This window comes from Bos indicus, chromosome 8 (genome assembly GCF_029378745.1).
Source record: "Bos indicus isolate NIAB-ARS_2022 breed Sahiwal x Tharparkar chromosome 8, NIAB-ARS_B.indTharparkar_mat_pri_1.0, whole genome shotgun sequence".
Classification (NCBI taxonomy): domain Eukaryota; kingdom Metazoa; phylum Chordata; class Mammalia; order Artiodactyla; family Bovidae; genus Bos; species Bos indicus.
Genome location: NC_091767.1, coordinates 62604049 through 62630644, shown reverse-complemented (window position 1 = coordinate 62630644; position 26596 = coordinate 62604049). Strand labels below are relative to the sequence as shown.

General features: G+C 47.2%; 1 protein-coding gene across 2 annotated transcripts in view; it reads right to left on the bottom strand.

Moving 5' to 3' along the window:
* TDRD7 (tudor domain containing 7) overlaps positions 1–26596 on the bottom strand; it is a 144754-nt gene that overhangs the window by 15702 nt on the left and 102456 nt on the right. For both annotated transcript variants that reach the window (XM_070794795.1, XM_019966247.2), the window contains exon 17: positions 19022–26578. In XM_070794795.1, the coding sequence (XP_070650896.1) occupies positions 26358–26578 (221 nt within the window). In that variant the 3' untranslated portion in view covers positions 19022–26357. The remainder of the gene's footprint in view (positions 1–19021; positions 26579–26596) is intronic.

Below are 26596 nucleotides of genomic sequence, written 5' to 3'. Positions count from 1 at the left end.
TTCCTGAGTAGGGAGCCAGGAAAGGCCCTGTGATTTCCATCTCGGGGCCAAGAGGACCCTAGTGAAGGGCTCAGATGCTTCCTGACCATCACAGAGACATCTCCAAACTGGCATCTCTCAGGTGGGCTGCAAAACACATTTCTGGTGCTCAGACAGATCCTGGGTTGTACACAGTTGCACAGGACTCTGGACTCCCCCTGACTTCTCAAAACTGTCGGTGTGCTTGCTACGACAGAGGTCCATCACCACGATGGTGAGGGTGAGCAGAGCAACCCTGACCTCTGGGCCAGGAAACTACATCTCTGAGAAACCTCTCCTGGAATCGGAACTTCATGGAACAAAGTTTGGGAAACACAGCCTTGGCTTCACCTCTGGGTCACATGAGGGACAAGAAGGGACTGGGGGAGAGGACCAGCTGAGACAGGTTTGGGACCCTGGGAGCTGCCCATGCTTGACTCCTTAGCCAGTTGACTCATTTTCCTAGATGGTTGGCACTAACGTCCTTAGAAAAAGTCATGGACGGACCCTGGAGAAGGGACAAACTGGGAAAGGGAACAGACAGGGGAGAGAGGAATCCACGTCAAAACAGTCGGGGGAGAAAGGAGCTGGGAAGAGGCGAGAAGACATGTAGGTGGCAACCAGGGGCCTGCTAAAGGAGGCGTGGGGCTGGCTGGCAGGCACCTTCCGAGATGCCCTCCTGAGGGCTGCAATCATTAAAGTTCCTGGAGAAGGCTCCGTCTTAGTGCACACAGGAAAGTTACTGTTCCACTTACACACTCCGAGGTGCCAATGAATTTAAAAATCATATTTCAAAGGATTTAAAAGGCCCTTTCTAATGTCAAATGTCCTGTGAACAGAGTGACAAGGCATTTCATTAAATAAGCTGAGGGGAACGGAGAACTCCTAAGGTAAACTACGAAGCTGTCGGCTTCAAGCCACACTCATCCACTTGGCTCCCAGGGGTGGTTTCTCTAAAGTGAGATTCTTCTCCTGTGTTCAGTGACGTGTGGCTGGAGGTCAGAGAGAGACAGGGCTGGAGGGAGGTGAAAACACCGTGTTAACAAGAGCCCACTGAAAGCTCGGCTTTAAATGATGGCTTGGAAGAGAAGGTATTTTATAGCTGTTAGTAAAAGCCTCTGTTTCCTAGTAAAAGAGGTGTCACAGATGGACAGCCTGAGATTCACAGGACTTTGCCAGAGTGCTAGCTGAGGTGGTAACTCGCTGGGGTGACCCTCGATAAACCCCTCCCCTCCCCTGGGCCTCTGTTCGCTCATCTGTAAAATGAGTATAAATGGACCAGGAAGTTCTGCTTGTAACCTAGCCCCCAGGGGTGGTGTTTGCCCTGTGCTCAGGAGAGACCTCAGGTTCCGGGAAGTTTCTCCAGACCCCTGCAAGGGGGTTAAGTGGGAGAAGCTAAGCAAGGGTGCTTCCCCAGTACTGCCTGATTTATTGGGGGTTCCATAGAAGATTGCTCTTGACAAAAAGATTCACCTACTAAAATAAAAGGTTGATATCCACTGGACTGAGTTTCTTCATCTGCACAGTGAGGGGATCACAGTACTCAGGCTCTGAGTCAGGGCAGCCCCTGGAGTACCCACAGGTGCTATGATGATGAGCCTGCAGCAAGCAGGTAAGGGGCAAAAGCCTGGGGCTGGGGCGTGGTTAGCATGGGCACCGCACCTATCAGACACATTATTACGAGGCTCCCATGGCTACTGCCACTGCTGGGGCTGTTCCCTTCCCCCCTGCATCCCCTACACGCTCATCAGACTGCCATGCCCCCAGGTAAGGAGCTGTGTCTTATCCTTATGGTCCTGGTGCCTAGCCCTGCACCTGGGGATGGTGTTGGTTTGGCACGAGTACATCTGGGCTTTGATCTAGTGTCTTGGGAACTTGGGGCAAGTCCCTCTCTTCTCGGGTCCTCTACTTCCCCATTTTTAAAGTGGAAAGATCTCGGAGGGCTGGGAACCCAAGAGGGGAGGGATGGGCAGGAAGGGGTGATGCTGCTGCCTGCCTTACAGATGGGCTCCTGAGCGAGAGCTGGTGAGAAAAAGAAAAGGACAGCTCGACCAATTTAAAACACATTTAAAAACGTTAGTCTTCCAAGCCCTGTGTATTTTTACATGAGTGGCATGTCTGGCCTCCCAGCTTCTCAATGGCAGGAACCTTAAGTGCTGCTAAATATGCAAAAAAGAGAATTTACCACCTGTGCCAGGGAGTAAAAGTAGGCAGGGTGGACAGTAAAAATGAGTGGGTCAAGCACTGAGGCCATCCCTCAGGAAGCTTCAGGAATGGAAGCTCTGGAAGCGGTCCCTGGAGTACCAACAGATCTTTCCCAGGAGGTGGGCACAGTCACATCTGCTGATGGCTCCTCCAGCATCTGCCCCAGGGGACACTTGGGCAGCAGGTGCTGGAGCCACATCTTGATTTATAGACCACACTTCCCCGAGGTCGGGAAGAGCTGAGTCACAAATTCAAACGAATGTTTTCCAGTTATACCATCTTGTTATCTCAGCCACAGAAAAGGGAGGTGGATTTACAAAACAAAGCTGATTTCTCACAGCCTCTCTCCTCTGTTTTTGTCTCTTCTTCTCTTTGGGAAGACATTTTGGCCACACGGGATTTAAGCCCGTGATCCCTGCACCTCTCCCTTCCACTGGGTCCCCTGCCCCTCCTGCGAGAGCAGTCTCCCCACTGCCCTCCTCCCCAGGGCACCTCTGGGGGCAGCAATGCTTTATACCACATGACCCCTGACCTCCCCTGATGACTGGACAGAGTAGATGCTGGGTTCAAGGACAGCCGATCCATTGGCTAGTCAATGACCTATGTGGTGGCTTGAATTAAAAAAAAAAGAGTTGGATGAATGAGCTCCTTCATTTCCTGGCATTTTGTACTGGTTCCTGAGACTGCCCCAACAAATGGAGGGGCCTCAACAGAAGAAATTCACTGTTTCTCAGCTTAGGAGCTGGAAGTCCAGAATCTAGGTGTGGTGGGGTTGGTTCCTTCTGGAGGCTCTGAGGGAGAATCTAGATAGCGAGTTGAGAGATGGGCAACATGGTGTCCCCAGAAGAGCCCCATCCCTGCTCCTTGGGCCTGGATGGCTGCCGCTCATGCTGGATTCCCATCAGACCCTTGTCCCGCCACCATCCATACAAGGCCCAGCCCCTCCTCACGCTCCCTCGCTGCACTCAGGCTGAGTCCCTGTTCCTTGCAGCCTAACAAGTATGTGACTGTCTCCATCTGCCTCCTTCCTTTCTCCCCACTCCTTCTCAGGCTCCCTGATGACAGGTTCTTCTTGGCCTGCCTGTTCTCCTGGCTACTGTCCTCTGCTTACATCTCACACCCTCCCTGGGGGCTATCTCCGAGGTGGGGGGTCAGTGTCCAGTGATAAGCTGATGACCTTCCCATGGTCTCTCCAGCCCGGGCTCTGCTGGGCACATCTCCTGGAGCCCCTCTGGCTCCATGAGCCCAGCCCTGAGTGTGGCCAGCTTGCCACCACCACCACCTCACCCTGCTGCCATCAGCCACCCAGGCCAGACACCCTCCCCTCGCCTCCCCCAGCTCTGGTAGGTCCCCACACCTGTCAATCCTCTCGCTCATTTATTCTTTTGAATGTTACAGTTTTTGTTGTTGCTGTCATTTGATTGTGGTAAAATGCACAATACAAAATTAATTTAACAATTTTAAGCGTACAGTTAGTTCTATAGGATTAAGTACATTCACGCTGTTGTACAACCGTCACCACCACCCATCTCCAGAACGTTTTCATCTTCCCCAGTGGAAACTCTGTCCCCCTTGAAGCCCTAAGCCCCGCTCCCCTCCCCCAGCCTCTGAAGCCACCGTTTTGCTTTCAGCCTCTACCAATCTGACTACTGTAAGAGACTCTCCGTGCGGAATCACGTGCTACTGTCCTTTAGTGGCCGGACTCCCGTCTCTCTATCCTTCTCCTCTCCCTCGTCATGGCGATTGCCTATTTTGGATCTGTGTTATCACAGCCGGCTCCCTGCCTCAGTTCTCCTACCTTCTGTCCACATGTCCCTCAGCCTCCAAACGATGCTTGTGAAAGTCAGTTCTGATGCTGCTCCTGGGTTGAAGCTGTCTTGAACAGTCCCCATTATGACAGATGGAAGGCCAACTCCCCAGCCTGGGGCCTGAGGCACTCGGAGACCCGGTGGGCTCTGTGCCGCCCCAGCTTCCAATCCCCACAAGGCCCTCCCCTTCCAGCTGTACCCACCTCCCCTCCCTGAGCACCCTGACATCCTGGGTCCCCTCAGCATGGATGCCCTCTCTCCACCTCCGTACTGGAGAGCCGAGGCCTCTCTGCTGTGCTTCCATGCCCAGTGGAGGAGACCTTGGCCCCCACACCCTCCAGCCTGCAGGCTGGACTGGGCGGGCGTGGCACCCCACCTGACCAGCATCTTGTGCACAGCTCAGACTGCAGACGCCGTTATTGCAGGTCAGTCGGGGATACAGATGCCTGGAGCTGGGGGGACACCTGAATTCTAGCCCAGGCCAGTGACTGCAAAGGGAAGAAAGTCAACTGTCCCTTGACTGGACAGGGCGGGGTAGGCTGTGGAAGATGTAGACAAGTGGGTATTGGAGGGCTGCGGCAGGGCTTGCCTTCCTCAATGTCTACATTTTGGAACAGCATCATAAAACATGAGGCAACAATTACAGCAAAACAATTCCAAAGTGCAGATTAACTTTGCAGATCAACACAACCAAACCACAACACCACTCCCATGCCCGCAGTTTCATGTCCCCTTGCAAGGCAAGACACGAGTACCTCGGTGTGGTGTCACCTGTGATTGGGTCCAGAGAGACAGGAGAAGGAGAGCGCTAGACCGAGAGAGCCAAGTCTCCTGCGTGACAGCCTGAGTGCTCACCTCGCCCTGAGGAGGGACTCTCCCAGCCAGGCCTGGCTACAGAATCCACCGAGTCCAACGCAAAACAGGACTGCGGCGTCCTGAGTTCAAACAGGAAAAAACTGCCATTAGAAGTACCAAGACATAAAGTTTTCCCTTTCTCTCATGGTCTCTGTCCTGATCCGTCACACTGTCCTTAACATTTATGATTGAGTGTCGTGATGTACACAGGTGCCTGGGTGCTGTGACTCTGTGCATGCAGGCCAAGCCCTCTGGCTGCCAACTTCCCTCCCCTGGCCCAGGTGGGACACACACACTCTGCCCTGGTAGGGCACCTGCCAGTTGGGTCAGGTATCTCCCCTTCCAGTGGGGCCATTGTCCAATACCCAGAGATGGGTGATCCCCATGGTACCCCAACTTCTGCACCAGGACACCAAATGCCTGGATCCAGGGATGACGAGAGGCTGTCTTACAGAGCTGCCAGCTGAATGCACTGGGGGCAAGAGCCCCGGTAGCAGCTGGGTAGGGGTGGGAAGGAGGAGGCTGTTTGGATCTGGGGGTGTCAGGAGGCCAGGCAGCTGGAGTCTAAGAACCCGTCCCCAGGAAGCAGATAGGCAGCAGGGGACGGGACCTCATGTGAGCTCAGACTCAAAGCCCCAGTGTGTGCTCCATTGTCCACAGGACTTCACTTAAAAATATACATCCAAAATTAAAATAAAGAATTTCAAGAAAATGACTGCTGAGCACAGGGTACTTCTGAGAGCAGGGGTCCATACAGCTGTACAAACTGCAACCCGTTCCCAGCCCTCTTCCCAGGACACCTCCCTCCCCCAAGGCCCCAGGGCTAGACTCAGTCTTGGCTCACCTAGGAGGGTCCTTTCCTTCCCTAGTATCTTCCAACCCATTGGAATCTCCAGTCCCTGGAGTCTACAGGAAGTTAGAGACATTGCACAGTGGCAGAGGGCCACTGGGATAGGAGTCGGGGGCCTTGACTACCAGTCCTGACTGTGGCTGCGGGCTTGCTGTGTGGCCTCAAGCACGTTGCTCTACCTCTCTGGATCTGTTTCCACAACCTAATTCGCTGAGTGTTTACCGAGCACCCACTTTGTGCAGGGCACAGAGGGCCTGCTTGGGAGAGACAGACGTTAACAGGAGAGTCCCGATCCTCAGGAAGCTTACAGTTAAGTCGGGAGGATAAGACCCACATAGAAATTCCTGAAGTGGTGTCACACACATCCTCTCTTCACCCACCACCCTCAGGGGGAGGCTGAGCTGATGACAGGTGAAAGCATGGACTAGGGGTCACGCAGTCCTGGGCTGCCCTGCCTCTAACTGGCTGGGCAGACTCGGGCATGGTGCTCAGTACCTCTGAGCTTCATGGATTCATTTGTATGGTGAGGGCACAAACTGATTTCTTTCTTCTTTCTCAGTCCCACAGAGCTCCAGCCCAGTAAGCCTACCCAACAAGTGTTAGAAGGATGGTCATGGCTGGGCAACCATGAGGAAGGTTTGGGGGTTCTCCAGAGACTGTCCATTCAACATAAATCAATGTGGGCCAGAGCCACGGTGTGACCTCAGTTGCATTAATAAAGTTACGGTGGACAAAGTAAGCACCTAATGGTTTTGCTCAGCTTCAGGTTGGAGCTCAGCTCTGGGCCCCAACTCTTGCACTGGGAGTGTGACTTTTTTCTTCTTTTTTAATAAGGCATTGGCTATATACAGTCAAGTGGGTAAGTCTTAGGAGCACAGCTCACTGAATCTTCCCATATGCATACAACTATGCCAACACCACTCAGATGAAGATACAGACCATTTCTAGCCCAACAGAAGGCTTTCTCATCCCCATCCTAGTTCATCACCCTCAACGGTAACTAGCATTTGAACTTTTAACACCATCTAATAAACTGGCTTTGACTATTTTTGAACATCATATAAATGGACACATACATTGGTTATGTTCTTGTGTCTGGCTCCTTTCACTCAACATTATATCCGTGAGCTTCATTCATGCTGTGTGTTAGAGTGGCAGGTCATTCTTTTTCATTGATGCATAGTATTCCATTACCTGACTCATATAATTTATTTACTGTCAACGGACATTTAAGTTATTTCCAGTATTTGGTAATTATAAGTAGTGCTATGAATGTCTTTTGGTAGAAATAGTCACTTATTTCTAAATATGTACCTGGAGTAGAATTTCTGGATCATAGAATAGGCATATGCTTAGTTTCAGAAGATACTGTCAAACAGTTTCCCAAAGTAATTGTATAATTTTACATCCCCACCAGCAGTGTTTGAGCAACCCCATTGTTCCGCATCCTTGGCAACTCTTGGTATTGTCAGTAAGTTTCCATTTTAGCCATTACAGCAGTGGGTGTATTTCCCACTGCTGTAATGTGTCTCATTGTGCATTTCCCCGATGATGAAGCATGTCAGCTGAGCACATTTCATATGATTATTAGCCACATGGGTGACCACTCCTGTGAAGTGGGCCTTTTCTCTTGAGTATTTCTAGCTAAGTCCAGAGAAGGGGGCAGGGTGTCATATGAAGAACAGCTGAAGGACAGAGGGAACATGGTCACACTCAGCAAACTTCTAATGGACTGACCTGGGGAGGAAGGAACAAAAATGGTCTATGGATCGCAGCACTCAGAAGACACAGATTTAAAACTGAGGTGACCAGGGCGTGGATTTCTGATCAGCACAAGAAATTGTCTAAAAATAAAAAATGCCCGAGGAGGAGCTGGGCTGATTCAAGAGGTGGTGGGCCCTTGTTATGCCAGGCATGTGAGCAGAAAGCCGAGAGCCCTAAATGAGGTTTTCCAGGGAGGGCTGACGTCTTGACTGATGGCAGGTTTGGGGAATTGACAAGATGAGATTATAAGTCCCCTCAAGACCTGGTTCTATTATGAAAGATATGTTTGGGGCCATTGAGTAGAGAACATGGAGACTCAGAGATGATCAGTTCTCTTTGAAAGACTTGTTTTCTGGTTTGTTTGCTTTATTCTTCCTGCTGATCTCATTCTTTTACTCACAAGGGGCCTTCTGAAAAAAGCAGGGCAACAAAACACAGCGTTTGACTCCATCACTCTCTGCAGTGGCTATGAGCCAGATCCCAGTTCACATGTAGCCTCAAAGGTCCAAACGTCTAAATGGTCAACAGGTTTAAATTAGAAAAGTGCGCATATGTGTGTGTGCACCAGTGTGTGTTTTAATTCTGCACCTCCTGAGGCCATCACTGTGTCTGAGTCACCACATGAGTCATTGTAAGCAACAGTGTTTCAGGAAAAGATGCTGAACCCACTGCCCTGTCCCAGCTGGCCGGTCCAGCTGCCCTGCAAGTCCTGCCATACTCCACACTATAGTTCCTTCTTCCTACTTCTCTGAAACTGCCCTGACTCAGGCCACCACAATCTCTCACCAGCCTCTTGCCCTAACTCTAGCCCATGACATCTTTCTCCACACCAGCTGAAAAGGGTACTAGCAAGCTAAATAGCTAACACCAAGGGAAGGGGCCATCAGAGTTCTGCCATCAGAAGCATCATGTTATTGTACCCCATCTACCTCAAGCCTGAAAGCTTCTTGAATAAACACCCTTGTCTCCCACGGTCCATCATAGAGTCCTGCCTCTCTCAGGGGCTGAAATCAGGTTTGTTGAATAAGTGAATGAATGAATGCCTGGCATTATTACTGGCATTGACAGCCACAGAACAAAAGCCTTGGTGGAATTAAAAGGTGGCTTGTAGAAAAGCTTGCGAACTCACTCCTATTCTCACTGTCCATTTCACACCTGTGAACTTTGTCACCTTGCCTTACAGCAGCAGTTAACATACGTACAGCTTTATGAAGCACATTTTTGTATTTTCTAAAAAGTCAAGATGAAAAAGTAGCATGGGCAATGCCAAAAGGCAAGCTGTGGGAGGAAATATGTGTTGTACATTGAATAAGGGCTAACTTTTTTTAATAGACAAGAGTTCCTAAAATGAAAAAAAAGAAGAGCCCAGCAAAAATATGGGAAGAGGGAAAAAACAGGCAGTTCACATAAAAAGAAACAGAAATGGCTAATAAACCTATGAGCACAGAATGAAATCCACCCATAAGAGAAAAAAGTAAATCGAGAAATGAGACATCAGTTCTCTTCTATCAGATCGACAAAGATAAGAAGTGCCATCAATGTTGGGTGTTGGGTGGATGGATGGAGGAAAGAATGGAGAGAGGGGAGGAAAGAGAAAGGGAAGATTGGAGAAAGAGAGGGATGGACACACGGATGCATTCCCTTAGATGACTCCAAGGGAAACAGGGAAGGAAGACCATAAATTCTGGTTGAAAGTAAGACAAATAAGGAAGACTTCATAATTTGGGACCACCTGAGTTATAGCTAAAGGACGAGTTAGATTTAGTGAGAATCCCTGGTGTTCACAAGATGTGGAGATCAACATTCTCACACAGAATAGAAGGATGCTTTGGTACACTGTCTCTCAGGACAGATTAAGCCACATCTACCCAAATGCACACATGCTTTAACACAGCAATTCCACTTCTAGGAATTTATTCTTCTAGTTTAATCACTGAATTGTACAAAGATATACATACAAATTATCTGGTTATTGTCTGAAAGTGAAAGTGTCAGTCACTCAGTTGTGTCTGACTCTGCAACCTCATGGACTGTAGCCTGCCAACCTTCTCTGTCCATGGGGATTCTCCAGGCAAGAATACTGGAGTGGGTTGCCTTTCACTTCTCCAGAGGATCTTCCTGACCCAGAGACTGAACCCGGGTCTCCTGTATTGCAGGCCAGTTCTTCACCATGTGAGCCAGAGAAGAATCAGAATAACCAGAGAATCTGGTTATTATCTATATTATCCCAAAATTGTAAACCACACAAAAATTCATCAATAGGGCAAATGAATTATAGTGCAGATGTACAATAGGATGCTACTAACACCATCCTTGAGGCTACCATTGCCTGTTATGCCAACGTACCTTCTAATTACAAGCATTATTCTATATGTACCGCAAGCTTGGCCCAGTGCCAAACCCTTTATGTGGATTATCTCATGCAATCCTAATACGTCTGTGAAGTAGGTACTTTTTAACTCCCATTTTAGCTGAAGAAATGGAAAAGCAGTAATCTGACTGCAGCAGTTTCCTGGGGCTGCCATAACAAATAACCACAAACTGGATGAATTTGAACTCCAGAAATTCACCCTGCTGCAGTGCAGAAGGCCAGAAACTGGAAATTGAGACATGGGCAGGATTGGCTGTCTCCATGCTCCTCTAGCGTCCAGTGACGACCAGCAACCTTAGGCATTTCCTGCCTTGTACCTGCATCCCTCCAGTTTCTGCCTCCGTGGTCACAGAGCCTTCTTCCTTGGGTCAGTCCACTCTATGTCTCATAAAGACCCCAGTCATTGCATTTAGGGCCCTCCCCAACCCAGCATGACCTCATCTTAATTCATTACATATGCAAAGGCTCTATTTCCGAAGAAGGTCACCTTCTGAGGTTCTGGGTGGACACGACTTTTCAGGGGACACTATTTAACCTACTATAGTGGCCTAGGTAACAAGGCTCATAAATAGCAGAGCCGGGACTTGAATCCAGACAGGCAACCTGTATTCATCACCGCTGCTCCACGCTGCCTTCTCATAATAGCACACACTTTTCTAATATGAATAATGTTCCAGATGCTGGCTTAAGCATTTTACCTATAATAACTGAGTCCTCACAACAACCCCACTTCATATATGTGTGAACTGAGATCCCCACAGTAACCCTACATTATAGATAGGGAAACTGAGGCACACGGGGTTAACAGTTACCCAAGTTTACACAGCCAGTAACTGACAGAACTTAGATTTGAATCCAGGAAGGTATGTTTATAACCACTATGCAAAACTATCTCCCAAGACTCTGAGAACCAGGACTAAGAAAACATTTCTTTCTCCTGAAGGACTGGTGTTTTTCAATCAGACATGACGTGGCCTCTAATTCATCTCTTCTCCCTTTCCCCTTTGGCCATCATGATTTATCTCAGAGCTGACTGGAATGTCCATCTTCAGCTAGGATATGAAATAACTCCTCTCCTTATTCTGTGTTGTGCATTTTGAAAGGCCTTCAGAGTGACCCATGCAGCCACAGAAATGACATGCAAACTGTTGTGTGCATGGGTGTATTCATTTTCCTGGAGCAAGGGTCCACGACTCCCACCAGATTCTCAGAGTTTCATGATCTTCATTTTCAAGTTTTCTGCCATCTCTCCCTCCTCTCTTCCTTTCTTCTGTTTTTACCAATTATGTGGCTGGTGTGGGTTTATTTTAAGCAATCTCATAGCCTTTTAATGGTGTAAGTGAAATGCAATCAGTTCAGTTCAGTTCAGTCGCTCAGTCGTGTCCAACTCTTTGTGACCCCATGAATCACAGCACGCCAGGCCTCCCTGTCCATCACCAACTCCCGGAGTTCACTCAGACTCACGTCCATCGAGTCAGTGATGCCATCCAGCCATCTCATCCTCTGTCGTCCCCTTCTCCTCCTGCCCCCAATCCCTCCCAGCATCACAGTCTTTTCCAATGAGTCAACTCTTCGCATGAGGTGGCCAAAGTACTGGAGTTTCAGCTTTAGCATCAGTCCTTCCAAAGAAATCCCAGGGCTGATCTCCTTCAGAATGGACTGGTTGGATCTCCTTGCAGTCCAAGGACTCTCAAGAGTCTTCTTCAACACCACAGTTCAAAAGCATCAATTCTTTGGCACTCAGTTTTCTTCACAGTCCAACTCTCACATCCACACATGACCACTGGAAAAACCATAGCCTTGACTAGATGGACTAGTCTAATTTCTGCTTTACTGACTATGCCGAAGCCTTTGACTGTGTGGATCACAGTAAACTGTGGAAAATTCTGAAAGAGATGGGAATACCAGACCACCTGACCTGCCTCTTGAGAAACCTATATGCAGGTCAGGAAGCAACAGTTAGAACTGGACATGGAACAATAGACTGGTTCCAAATAGGAAAAGGAGTACGTCAAGGCTGTATATTGTCACCCTGCTTATTTAACTTATATGCAGAGTACATCACGAGAAACGCTAGCCTGGATGAAGCACAAGCTGGAATCAAGATTGCTGGGAGAAATATCAATAACCTCAGATATGCAGATGACACCACCCTTATGGCAGAAAGTGAAGAGGAACTAAAAAGCCTTTTGATGAAAGTGAAAGTGGAGAGTGAAAAAGTTGGCTTAAAGCTCAACATTCAGAAGACAAAGATCATGGCATCTGGTCCCATCACTTCATGGGAAATAGATGGGGAAACAGTGGAAACAGTGTCAGACTTTATTTTTTTGGGCTCCAAAATCACTGCAGATGGTGACTGAAGCCATGAAATTAAAAGACGCTTACTTCTTGGAAGAAAAGTTATGACCAACCTAGATAGCATATTGAAAAGCAGAGATATTACTTTGCCAACAACGGTCTGTCTAATGAAATGCAATAGAAAAATAATAAACAAATGCGCTCAATGCTGCCATTCAGTCTGATTTTTTAAGTCTTTCTGGATTTGCGAGGAGGAAGTCCGCCTTCCTGGTTCCCCTCTTTCTTGTCTTTTAAGGGTTCTGAGGCAGGAGTCGGGTTCCCACCCCTGCACGGGCCAGGTGCTCACCCTGGGTTCAGAGAGCCAACGTGTAAGCGATGTGCACTGAAAAAACTCAATCAGACACAGGAACCTGGAATTCTGGCACTCGGGGGATTCTAGGCTGACCAGGAACTAGGCAGCTTGACATAAAAGCCATTTCTGGATCTAAATTTCTCTGAAGAGGAAAGGAGAAGGCAGGAAGGTAGAAGGTGGAAATAACCCACAGCTGCAAGCCTGACCCTTCCAGCAGCCTGCCATTCCTGGGCTTTCTCCCTGCCAGTGTGCTCAGCACACATGACCCCAGCCACCTGGCCGCAAGGCCCTTCCCCAATCCCCTGCCCCTTGCTAGTCTCCGCCCCCTGCACATCGAATTAGCCGGGCTTCCCACATGCTCCGCTGCACACCACACGCCCTGGCCTTGTCATGCCGCTCACGCCCCCTTTGTGACAAAAACAAAACCAACCAAACAAACAAAACAGAAAGAACCCTGGATTTGTGATTTGGAGTCAAGGCTTAAATTAATTCATTTGTAGATTTTAATAAAACACTATCTTAATGCAATGGCCCATCAAGTTGGACCATACAGAAAGCTGATGCCTTTGACCCAAGAATGGATGCCTTTGAATTGTGGTGTTGGAGAAGATGCTTGAGAGTCCCTTGGACAGCAAGGAGGTCAAACCAGTCAATCCTAAAGGAAATCAGTCCTGAATATTCATTGGAAGGACTGATGCTGAAGCGCCAGTACTTTAGCCACAGGATGCAAAGGGCTGACTCATTGGAAAAGACCCTGATGCTGAGAAAGATTGAGGGCAGGAGGAGAAGAGGGCATCAGAGAATGAGATGGTTGAATAGTATCACCAAATCAATGGACAAGAGTTTGAACGAACTCTGGAAGATTGTGAAAGACAGGGAGGTCTGGCATGCTGCAGTCCATGAGGTTGCAAAGAGTCGGACACAACTTAGCAACCGAACAACAAAAAAATGCAATCACCAAGGGAAAACTGAGAGAAGTCATGGGCAGCTTGGTGCCCAAGGTTTGGTGGTCAGAGTATGCAGGATGACCCTCACATTATGAGATGTGCATTAGCCCTTATTAGGAATCATTAAGCTTATTATTTAGGAAGCTTATTAGAAATTCAGAGTCTCAGGCCCCCTCCTGGGCCTACTGAGGCAGAATCTGCATTAACAACATCTTAAGAGATTCTATTGCTAGAGACTCACTAGTGCAGAACACAAGGACTCCAATTTCTCAAGTTTACTAAACCCTAGAGAGCGCTTGGGTTTTTCTCCAGGGAGAGCACACGTGCACTGGATGGCCTGGAATGATTCCTGTTGGGGTTCACTGGGCTGTCTACAAAAAGGGGTCATTATACCAGCCCTTCCTCCCTTTACAGGATTACTGTGAGCTTCCAGTGAGATCGGGGGTTCATTCCATTTATTGTGAGAAGGCTGAAAGAGGTTGCAGTGTTGGTGGGGAGCAGAACAGGTGTGGTTTCTGCCCTCAGGGAGCCGACATGGTGGTGGGATGGGAAAACACGTAGCTGTTGTTGTGTAATTGTCACGGTTAAGGGCTTTCATTTGCTTATTCTTTTACATATTCATTCATTCAGTGATCTGTTATCGATTAAAACATGAAACACTTGCACTCTGCCCAGGGTTGAGCTCTGAGTTCAACAGTGGGGAAGCAGAAATAAATGAGCCATAAACTCTTGCCTTCAGGGACCTATCAATCTAGTCAGAGATAAGGATGACAATAGCTGATTACACTTAGAACTCACCATAGCTGGGGCTGTGGGAGCACAGGTGAAGCAACGAGGAGCTCTACTTTAATGGAGGATTACAAGTTTGCTGGGAAAGATTGTGGGCAAGAGGAGAAGGGGGCGACAGAGGGTGAAATGGCTGAATGGCATCACCGACTCAATGGACATGAGTTTGAGCAAACTCTGGGAGATGGTGAAGAACAGGGAAACCTAGCATGCTGGAGTTCATGGGATGGCAAAGAGTCAGAAGCGACTTAGCGAATGAACAGCCCAAGTTTGCCATGTAGATAAGGAAGAGGACAGCATTCCATGCAGAAGGAACAGCGTGGGCAAAGGCAGCAAGGCATCAAGTCACATATGTTTGCACCATGACCAGAAGGTACAGAGAACTGGGAGGAGTGTCCAGAGATGGCTTTGGAGTAGCAGCTTGGGGTCAGATCTTTGATGGTCCTGGTGATCAATGCCAAGGAATCTGGCAGGAAGTGGGGAGTCCCTAAATGGAGAGGAATAACACTGTCTAAGCTACGTTTTATTAATACAAAGATCTTTTCACAACAGCATGAGAAGAAAACACTGCGGCAGAAAGATTCTTAAGAGGCTCTGACGTTAGCTCAGGGGAGAGATGGCAAAGTATTCGACGGGGGTAGTGACTATGGGGACAGACATGAAAAGAAGAGGTACTAAGTAAGGTAGACTGACAGGACTGTTGACCAAATGAATGGGGTGGTGAAAGGTAGGGAGGCTTCTGGCTCGGAGCCTGGGTGATATTACTATTAACCAAGAGGTGGGGACACAGGAAGAAGACGGTACTGAGCCTGATCAGCCCTGTTGGGTGTGCAGTGCGTTTGGGACACCCTCTGGCTTTGTTCAATAGGCTGGGGTCATAGATGCCTAGAGCCGTGAAGAATGGTCCAGGCTGGGCACATGAATTTGGGAGTTTGAGTGTCGAGTGGGTGGTAGGAGCCCTGGGAGTGAATAGGACAGGAGGAGGGTGTGGGGTGAAAAGGAACAGGGTTGAGAGTGGCACTGAGATTCAAGAGATGGCAGAGATGAGTCCAGGAAGGCTGAGTGAGGCTCAAGGCCCTTCTGCTCATCACCCACTAGAAGCATCTCCCAGAAATGGACCTCTCTAGAAGCCCCAGAGTGAGTGGGGGCCAGGGCTGGGGCCCTCAGAAGAACCAAAACAGAGACAGATCTGTTTTTCTCCAAGAGGAAAACAAAAGGATGTAAGAAAAGGAGAACCAAAAGAAATGCTTGAGCTTGTTTAGTATCTCAGATGAGAAGTGATCTGGATCCAGCACATCCTAACATTGAAGAAAAACTCCCAGGCTGTCCTAGGTTGACTTCAGTGAGCTCACTCTTTCCTATTGTTAAAAGCAGAGAGTCTGGTCTTATCGTGATTAATCAAAGGAGGATTTTACACAACAAAACAAGAAATAGGAAATGGTCCCCCAATCCTGCCATGTGATTCATGTTATTCCATACAGACCATTTGTGGCTTTAAACTGGTAATAGCTCCTAGTGGCCAAATAATTGATCACTTGCTGTTCTGGCTTTAAGTGAAAAGTGAAATGGCCTCTTTAGAAATGTTGGCAGCCTGGCTGGCCCATTAGTACGACCGAAAAATCAAAACATTGCCTGGAAAAGGCCATTATGACTGGGCTCAGCAGGAGTCATCAATAGATGATGTCATCTCAGAAATAAGCCAGCCAAGGTCACAAGGCCTCTGGCAGCATCAAACGACCCTGCATGGCCCATCACTACCCCCCTTCACAGATACTAAAGTCTCCCAAGGGGACACCAGGTTCTGAGTCAGGACTGGCTTCATTTTACCCTTTCTTCGCTCAGCCTGAATCTAGAGGACTGCGATGTTTGAGAGCCTGTGACATTCAGCAGGTGGTGAAGGAAGGCCCTCAGCCTCCCATGCACAGTCCCTCAGACGCACACCTCTCCCTCTTCCCCTCTCCGGGGTCTGTGGTCTGGCTCAGCCTCTTCTCACACTCCTCAGCCTGGAAACCCCTCCTGTCAGCTCCTACTCCCTTCTCCTCCAAGCTTTTAGAAGATCTGTGGGCTCTGTCTCCACATCCTCAGCTCCCATTAGCTTCTGCCTCCTCTTGCCAGCATTAACAGCATCGCAGATACCAAGCACAGGACCAGGGGCTTTCCCTGCATCATCCCCCCCCCCCACCCCCACCCCCCGACACCAATCCCCACAGAAACCCATGTGAAATGGGTGCTCTTATTATCCCATTGTATGGAGGAGGAAATGGGCTCAGACAGGTTGGGCCACTGGCTTCAGTAAAGCAGTGGCAGATCCCGTTTTTGAACCCTCTGCAATGCCCTGGCCAAAGTCACCCACGATGCCTGCCAATCATGGTGGCCCTTTCCCAGCCCTCATCCTCTGTCTCTCTGCACCAACTGGCACTGCCAATCTCTCTCCTCCCTTGGCTCTTGGGAGCCAGCTTCCCCTTGCTCTTTCCTTCCTCTTCACAGGGTGGGTTCCCCTGAATTTTATCCCTGGCACTTCACTTTTCTCATGATAGAAAATCTTCCAAGGGAAACTTTGAATGCAGTGGAGACATCATGCCCACTTGCTCAAGGTCACTCTAAGTCAGTGGCAGGCAGAGTGTCCTAACATCCAGGTCGGCCTGTTACTCATAGCTGCCACTACCTACTCCTAGTTATGCTTTTTGCTGAGGAGCAGGAAGCAGCCCAACCCCAGAGGAGGGAGAAAGTGTGGGACCCTGATAAGGTGGGGCCAAGGCTATTTTTAGACAACACAGGCTTTCCACTTAAACTCAGGAGTCAACATCTTCTAAATCGTGGATCTGCAAGGCTGGTTCATTAAATAGAACTAACACATCAGAGTGACAGCACTCTTTGCTCTCACTCTCTGCCTACTTGATGTGTCTCTGCAAGTGAGGAGAACCTCACTATTTGTCTCCATTTCTTCTTCATTCTATCTGTGAGGCTTTAAAATGGCTTTAGGAAAAAAAAAAAGAGATCCAAAGTAAAGGAGAAACAAAAACGAAACTTCCAGATGAGGGTGCTGTTGTCTGAGTAAGAGAAAGTCCTAGACAATAGCAGACCAAAGAAGGGGGGCGCATTGGTGGGGTGCTCGTGGATCCCCAAGACCTGCCTGAGCAGCAAGTGTAACAAAAAAGTGAGAAAGGCTGGTGGAGACTGTCTGGCACGCCCGGTAGTGTGTGACCTTGAGCAGGGGGCTCTGCGTCCCTTCCCCAGAAACAAAATTGTTGTCACCACTGGGGGGAAAACGGGAAGTTTCCGGGTGCCCCTGCGGAGTGCCTAGAACCTGTGTTAGGGTCTGGTTTTGTGATTCAGACAGGGAAAAGCTTAGGCCAGGTCATCTTCAAGGGTCTGAGAGGGCCAAGGTCAAGGCCAGAAGAGATGGGGAGGAGGAGGAGGTGTGTGTAGGGCTCTGAGGCAGCATCATAGGCATCATACAGATGTGAAAACAGAGGGCAGAGAGCAGAGGGACTGGAGCCTCTAGCCCTGCCCAGTTCACTGGGTCTATAGCTGTTTGACTCACAAGCTTCTTTGCGAAGGTGATGGCTGCCACCCAGCAGAGATGCCTATAATTACCGTGGAGCGTGCTTCCTGGGTGTATATGGCCCAGGCTTTCCGAGGGTCCTACTAGGTCTAGTATAAGATCCGAGTCAGAGGGAGCGGCAAAGTCGCCAGTCTCCGCAGCCCCTCCGGATTTGCGCGTCTATGCCCCCCAGGGTCCCAGGCCTGGAACTGGTGAACAGGTGGGGGAGAACCGGCGGTCAAGAGCGCGCCCTACTGCTTTCGGCCCAGCCACCAGCTCCAGCGCGGAACCAAACCCTGCCCCCACAAATGGGGAAATCGAGGCCCAGAGAGGGAGGAGGCTTATCAAGTCCACCCAGTGGGTTGACGATACCCGGGGCGGGGTGTGGGGGGACTTCTGCCTTCAGGCTCTCCCCCTCTTCTTTCGGCCTCCGAGCGAAAGGCGAGTTACCGTGGGGCTTTAAACCTTGTCTCTTCCCGCAGTTTGGGAAACTTTTCCTGCCGCAACCAGGAGCAGCGCGAGCCCCAAGTATCAAGTCCACCTGAGCGCGTAGGCGCCCCACTCCCCCCTGCACAGCCTCGGTAGCCGGACCCAGGCTGCGCCTGAGTGCCGGCTCGGCTGCACCTGTACCGCTGAGCGCCCGGGGCGCCTGGCCCTGCCGCGCGCTGGCCCCGCCATGACCCCAGTCCTCCGGAGCTCCCAGGTCCTTCTCCCATTTACAGATGCGGCGCCAGGGTCCAGAGAGAAGGGCGCCCTGGCCGGGGCCACGCGCGCCGAGTGGTGGGGACGCGAGCGCCCAGCTCCGGACCCAGACACCCGGCTCCCCAGCCCCAGAGGCAACCCCAGGCGGCGGCTATTTATAGAGGGAGCCACGCTCAGTCCCTCTTGGCGGCTGCGGCAGCGACAGCTGAATATTTTGCCCAGATATGGCTGGGGCCCCGGCGCGGGGGCAGGGAACCCCGCGAGCACGAGGGGGACCCCTGGCCAGTAGGACGCTTACCGAGCCGTGGAGCCGCGGGGGCCGGCGGACGGGCGCGGGCGGCGGTTGGGCGAGCGCAGGCGGCCGGCGGACGGGCGCGGGCGAGCGGAGCGCGGGGCTGGACGAGCTCCCGGGCGGCCGCGAGCGGGCGGGCGCTGTGGGCTCCGGGGGTAGGAGCCAGGGGCGGGCCCGGCTCTGCGTTGTCACCGCGCCCCGCCCCACCCGCCCGGCTCTCCCTCCTTACCTCTCCCTCCACTCGGGGGCGCCGGGGCGCAGCGCACAGTCCCCCGCCGGGTAGGGACGTCCGCTGGTGAAGCGCGGGGCAAGGGCTCCAGCCGCCCGGAAGATGGGCTTCTTGACCAAGTGGGTGCACGTCACCTCCTGTCTTCGTCTCGGTTTCCCCACCAGGTAGTTGTCTAGAAAAAGGTGGGCGGATTTCATTCCTGCTGGGTCTAAGACCTAAGAATCGGTAGGTCCTCGGATGGAGCAAAGCCAGCCAAGCGGTTGCCACAACTTTACCTGCTTTAATTGAAGCAACGACCCATCCCGTCTCATCAGCAACCCAGCTGAGTCTTGTTTGAGCCCAAACTTTAGTCACGAACAATTTGTGAACACGTAGTTCCAACAGAGGTACATGGTTAAAATAACAACCACCCAAAAAAAGCCCCACCTGTTCTTTCTTCCAGTTTTTTTGAGATATAATTGACATACAGCACTGTTTGTTTAAGGTGTACAGCATAATGGTTTGATTTATAAACATAATAAATTTATTATTACAAGTTTAGTGAACATCCATCATCTCACATAGATACAAAAGAAAAACATTTTTCTTGTAATAAGAAATCAGGATTTACTCTTAAAAACTTTCATGTGTTAAGTATATTTATCCTGTACATTTTATCCTTAGTACTTACTTATCTTACAACTGGAAGTTTGTACCTTTTGACTGCTCATCCAACCCCCACTCCCCAAACAAAAAATGTTATCTTTTTTCCCTAGAGTTTATTTTTGATGTATAATTGACCTACATGTTAATTCCTTTTGCACAGCATAGTGGTTAGATATTTCTATATATTTCAAACTGATCACAAGTCCAGTGATAATGTCACCATACAAAGACATTACATAGTTGCTGACTAAATTCCCCACGTTGTACATTTCATACTTTGCTCACTTATTTTGCAGCTGGAAGCTTGTGCTTCTTAATCTCCTTCATCTATTTCTCTCCTCCCTCTATCCTGCTCCTCTCTGGCAACCACCTGTTTGTTCTCTGTCTATAACTCTGTTCCTGTTTTATATTTGTTCATTTGTTTTGCTTTTTTAGATTTCACATATAAGTGATATCAATAAAGTATTTGTCTCAGTTATTTTGCTTAGCACAATACCCTCTAAATCCATTCATGTTGTTGCAAATGGTAAGATTTCTTTTTAATGGCTGAGTAATGTTCTATTGTGTATATGTGTGTGTGTGTGTGTGTATATATATATATATATATATATATATATATATATGTATGTATACCACATCTTCTTTATCCATTCATCTATTGATGGACACTTAGGTTGCTTCTGTATCTTGGCTAGGGGTGCATGTATCTTTTCAAATTAGTGTTTTTGTTTTCTTTGTATAAATCCTGAGGGAATTTGCTGGATTGTATGGTAGTTCTTTTAATTCTTTTGAGGAACCTCTCAAAACTTCCATAGTAGTTGCACCAATTTACATTGCTACTCACAGTTTACTAGGCTTCCCTTTTCTCCACATCCTCAACAACACTTATTTCTTGTCTTTTTGATAGTAACCATTCTGACACGTGTAAGAGCTCATTGAGGTTTTGATTTGTATTTTGCTGATTAGTAATGTTGAACATCTTTTCATATGCTTATTGGTCATCTCTGTGTCTTCCTTGGAAAAACACCTGTTCAGATTTTCTGCCCATTTTTTAAAATTGGATTTTTTTTTTAAATGTTAGTTGTATGAGTTCTTTGTATATTTTGGGTTCAGTTCAGTTCAGTCGCTCAGTCATGTCTGATTCTTTGCGACCCCATGAACCTCAGCACACCAGGCCTCCCTGTCCATCACCAGTTCCCAGAGTTTATCCAAACTCAAGTCCGTTGAGTCGGTGATGCCATCTAACCATCACATCCTCTGTCATCCCCTTCTCCTCCTGCCTTCAATCTTTCCCAACATCAGGGTCTTTTCAAATGAGTCAGCTCTTTGCATCAGATGGCCAAAATATTGGCATTTCAGCTTAAACATCAGTCCTTCCAATGAACACCCAGGACTGATTTCTTTTAGGATAGATTGGTTGGATCTCCTTGCAGTCCAAGGGACTCTCAAGAGTCTTCTCCAACACCACAGTTGAAAAGCATCAATTCTTTGGCACTCAGCTTTCTTTATAGTCCAACTCTCACATCCATACATGACTACTGGAAAAACCATAGTCTTGACTAGACGGACCTTTGTTGGCAAAGTAATGAATGTCTCTGCTTTTTAATATGCTATCTAGGTTGGTCATAACTTTCCTTCCAAGGAGTAAGCGTCTTTTAATTTCATGGCTGCAATCACCATCTGCAGTGATTTTAGAGCTCAAAAAAATAAAGTCTGACACTGTTTCCCCATCTATTTGCCATAAAGTGATGGGACTGGATGCCATGATCTTAGTTTTCTGAATGTTGAGCTTTAAGCCAACTTTTTCACTCTCCACTTTCACTTTCATCAAGAGGCTCTTTGTTCTTCTTCACTTTCTGCCATAAGGGTGGTGTCATCTGCATATCTGAAGTTATTGATATTTCTCCCGGCAATCTTGATTCCAGCTTGTGCTTCATTCATCCCAGAGTTTCTCATGATGTACTCTGCATGTAAGTTAAATAAGCAGGGTAACAATATACAGCCTTGACGTACTCCTTTTCCTATTTGGAACCAGTCTGTTGTTCCATGTCCAGTTCGAACTGTTGCTTCCTGACCTGCATATAGGTTTCTCAAGAGGCAGGTCAGGTGGTCTGGTATGCCCATCTCTTTCAGAATTTTCCACAGATTATTGTGATCCACACAGTCAAAGGCTTTGGCATAGTCAATAAAGCAGAAATAGATGTTTTTCTGGAACTCTCTTGCTTTTTCCATGATCCAGCGGATGTTGGCAATTTGATCTCTGGTTCCTCTGCCTTTTCTAAAACCAGCTTGAACATCTGCAAGTTCACAGTTCACGTATTGCTGAAGCCTGGCTTGGAGAATTTTGAGCATTACTTTACTAGCATGTGAGATGAGTGCAACTGTGCGGTAGTTTGAGCATTCTTTGGCATTGCCTTTCTTTGGGATTGGAATGAAAACTGACCTTTTCCAGTCCTATAGCTACTGCTGCGTTTTCCAAATTTGCTGGCATATTGAGTGCAGCACTTTCACAGCATCATCTTTCAGGATTTGAAATGCTCAACTGGAATTCCATCCCCTCTACTAGCTTTGTTCATAGTGATGCTTCCTAAGACTCACTTGACTTCACATTCCAGGATGTCTGGCTCTAGGTGAGTGATCACACCATCGTGATTATCTGGGTCGTGAAGATCTTTTTTGTATAGTTCTTGTGTGTGTTCTTGCCACCTCGTCTTAATATCTTCTGCTTTTGTTAGGTCCATACCATTTCTGTCCTTTATTGAGCCCATTTTTGCATGAAATGTTCCCTTGATATCTCTAATTTTCTTAAAGAGATCTCTAGTCTTTCCTATTCTATTGCTTTCCTCTATTTCTTTGCACTGATTGCTGAGGAAGGCTTTCTTATCTCGCCTTGCTATTCTTTGGAACTCTGCATTCAGATGCTTATATCTTTCCTTTCCCCTTTGCTTTTCGCTTCGCTTTTTTTCACAGCTATTTGTAAGGCCTCCTCAACCCATAATTGCATGTATCATTTGTAAATATTTTCTCCCATTCAGTAAGTGGCCTTTTTGTTTTGTTGATGAATTTCCTTTACTGGGCAAAAGCTTTTTAGATTGATGTAGTCCCATTTGTTTGTTTTTACTTTTGTGTTCAAAAGCCTTACCTTCTTAAAAGCCAAATGTGTTTTCCAGAGCAAACCACTTAAACAGAAACTTAAAGTGTTTTAATTTTAAACATGGCTCATAAAAAGGAGTTTGTGTAGATGAAATGTATCTTTGGATTATCACAGGAAAGTTTCTGGTGGGGTAGAGCCTGTTAATATAAACTTCTTAATATTGGTGTACAGATCACTAATGAGAAACACCTTTGACAATTCATGCTTCCATGAAATGTATTCCTACATTGCAAAACCCTCAAGGCTATAAGAAAATTCTCTTGTCAAGGGGCACGTACCCTATATTTTTAAACAATGCAATGCTTTAATATTTCAGATTTAAAATTTTAAATCTTTTTGGTGGAATTGAACATTTGAGAAAAGGGCATACAATGTAAGTGTGCTGGTTCAAATTTTTCTTTTTCTTGGCTGCACTGGGTCTTTGTTGCTTCACGCAGGCTTTCTCTGGTTGCAGTGAGCAGGGGCAACTCTAGTTGGGGTGTGTGGGCTTCTCCTTGTGTGGTTTCTCTTGTTAAGGTGCACGGGCTCTACAGTGGGCAGGCTTCAGTAGTTGCGGCACACAGGTTTAGTTGCCCCGTGGCACGTGGGATCTTTCCAGACCAGGGATCACACCCATTTCCCCTGCATTGGCAGGTGGATTCTTAACCACAGACCACCAAGAAAGTCCAAAATTTTTATCATTCAAACACCTGTTGCAGGCAACACTGGCAGCAAAAGTCAACCTGTGCTCTTCTGGGTCACCACGCCCTCCTAAATTTCCCACTTTCTTTACTCGTATGGTAATCACTTCCTTACTTGCCTCTTTCCCCCACAGTTTATATTCATTTGCTCAACTCTGCGTTTTAACATTAGTCCATGTTGGTTCACATGACTGTAGTTTGTTTACTCTCATTGCTGCAGAGGTTTCCATTGAATGAATGTTATCAGTTTTTAAAAAGATCCATTTTACTATTAATGGACACGTAGGTTATTTCTGGGTTTTAGATATTACAGATGTTTAGCTGTGAACTTTCTTTACCAGCATCTCCCTGCACAAGTGCACACATCTTCAACACACTTGGAATTAACAGAAATAGAAACATTTCCCCCATTCTGGCACTTGAGCAGTGGTATCTCATTGAGGTTTGAATTTGCATTTCCCTGTGTCCTATGGGTTGAGCATCTTTCATGTTTACGGCCCAGCTGGAGTTCCTCTTTTGAGAAGTGTTTGTTCAGATGTATTGCCCATTTTGCTTTTGGATAATTTACTGAATACACGTGATCTATTTTTCATGTGTGTGTGTGTATGTATATATCCTCCAATCTGTGCTTTGCCTTTTCACCTTCATAATAATGTGTTCAATGCACAGATGTTCATTTTAATGTTGTCTAGTACAGGTGACCCTTGAACAACACAGGTTTGACTGTGCAAGCCCATATACAGATGGACTTTCTTCAACAGAAAATACTATAGTACTGCATCATCTCTGGACAGGTGAACCTGAAGATGTGGAACCACAGACACGGAGGAACCACATATATGAGGACGTCCAACCGTGAAGTCACACAGGAATTCCCCACAGCAGGGAGGGTTGGCACCACTAAACGCCCTCCCCTCACCATGTTCAAGGGTCAGTCTTTTCCTTTGTTAGCAACCTGTGCATCCAGTCTAAGGCATCCTTCCTGCCCCTGGATTATAAAGGTGTCATCTTCCTACGGTAGCCTTTCACTCTCAGGCTTTCAGTCTACCTGGAATGGACTTTTGAATATGCTATGAGGTATGGGGCACGTCTCATTTGTCTGTCAAACTGTTTCAGCACTAGGTTAACTTTTCCGTTATATCAACAATTGTTTTATTTTAAAAAGTAACAGAAACATTCCTAAAGTTAGTGAAGTAGTAGAAACCACCGTTTTCTTATCTGTAGACAATTTGAAGATATTTGTGGGTTTTTCTTTGGTTGTTGTTAGGGAAAGAAACCATTATTTAAAAAAAAGTTTATACTGCTTTATTTTACTTAAATATTTATGTATTGGAATGTTTTTGTTTTATCATAAATGATTATTTAAATCACTGGGATAATCATTTCTGAATTTTGAATCACTTTAATTATAAATACTACATGTAAATTTTAAAAAGCTAGAAAGATAATTTCAACACATTTTACATGAAAAATTTAAAACATCTGGTACTTTCTTTCTGTTCTTACCTTTCCTAGATGTTCACAAATAAAAATAAGCAAATGACTTTAAGAATTTTTATCTCTGGCCCTGAAATCCACTCAATATTTCTAATTATTTAAGCATATCTTCACACAGAGGTCAACTAGCCTAAACTTAGTATATGTTCAAAATGATAATTTTAAGCTTCCCAGTCAAACTGAGCTCACCATCCTAGAATTCATAAGAGCCACTTGGGTGCATCTTTTTCCAACTCACATTGTTACCTGGAACTCAACAACAGTAGGAATATTTATAACACGGGGGTCATCAGATACTACAAATCAAGGCTCACTGCCCCCATCCCCACACATACCCAGCAGAACCAGTTGTCAAATATTTACCAGGATATGACTGGACAGATGGCTAAGATACCTCCTTCCCTCCCTCCCTCCCTCAAGGTGCTCACAATCTATTTGGAGTGATTGGTGCAGACAACTATTGATATGGTAGGAAGCTCAGTGAGGTCTGGGCACTATGAGAGGCGGAGTTGGAAGTACAATGCAGTAGGAGGGGAATCGGGGAGTGGAACCAGATAAGCCTGGGAAGTCAGGGAGGATACCGACAGACAAGACTGGTGGAGACAAAATGAGCTGCAGGCTGAGGGAAGACAGCAAGAGTGGTCTGGAGGGGAGGAAGACTTGCTTTAGAACATCAGCAGTTCTGGATGAGCACGCATGGGGTTTGGGAACCAGATGAAGGTTCAGTGTGACTGGTGCAGGGAGAAGCAGTGGACAGTGCGGTTGGGCAGGGAGATGGTTCTCAGTCCACACTCTCTGGGCAATGAGAAGTTACTCGAGATTTGGGATGATCTGGGGTGAGGGATGTGCTGGTTTGCCTGGGCTGTTCCTCCAGCAGCACCACCAGTAGTAATGCTGATGTGCTGAAGACTTGGGAGAGACTTCACATGGTGTGGTGACCACCTGCTTTGGGACCCACCACTAGACTAAGGCAGGGTTAAATCATGAAATTCTCAAGCTAACTTGAGAAGAACTGAGCACAACAAGGAAGAAAACATGAACAGGAAAGGGAAAGGGGTCTTTAAGATCATAAAGCCAAGAAATTATAAGATAATCAGTTTTTGTATTGATAAACATTTTAATTCTAATATTATAGTAGTAATTCAAGTGCAATTCTCTTTGAAAGTCAACTCTGTTAAGACAAAACTTGTTAAATATCTTTCATCAAACATAAGCTTAAAAAAAAAAAAAAAGCATATTCTTTTCAACTTCCCACAGCAGTCAAAGCCATGTAGCAGAGGTAATTTTTTTTTAAAAGCCTACTACATTTTTGTTATTGCTAAAAAATCTGAATTAGTTGTCAAGGTCTCAGAATCAGTGATTAATTGACCTTTGAAAGCTCTACCAGATACTCTGACATAAAATCATGAATCCAGATATCTGTGTCTGGCAACGATGTGTCCACTAAATAGACCACTACTTTCCGGTCCCAAGGGTTAGTGTTTTCTATAACTGTCTGCACCAGTGCCACCAGAGGTTTCTTCTCCACATGATTTCGAAACACCATCGAAGCCTCCTCAGACCACTGGTTACACTTCACTCCTAAGAGAAAGACAAGGA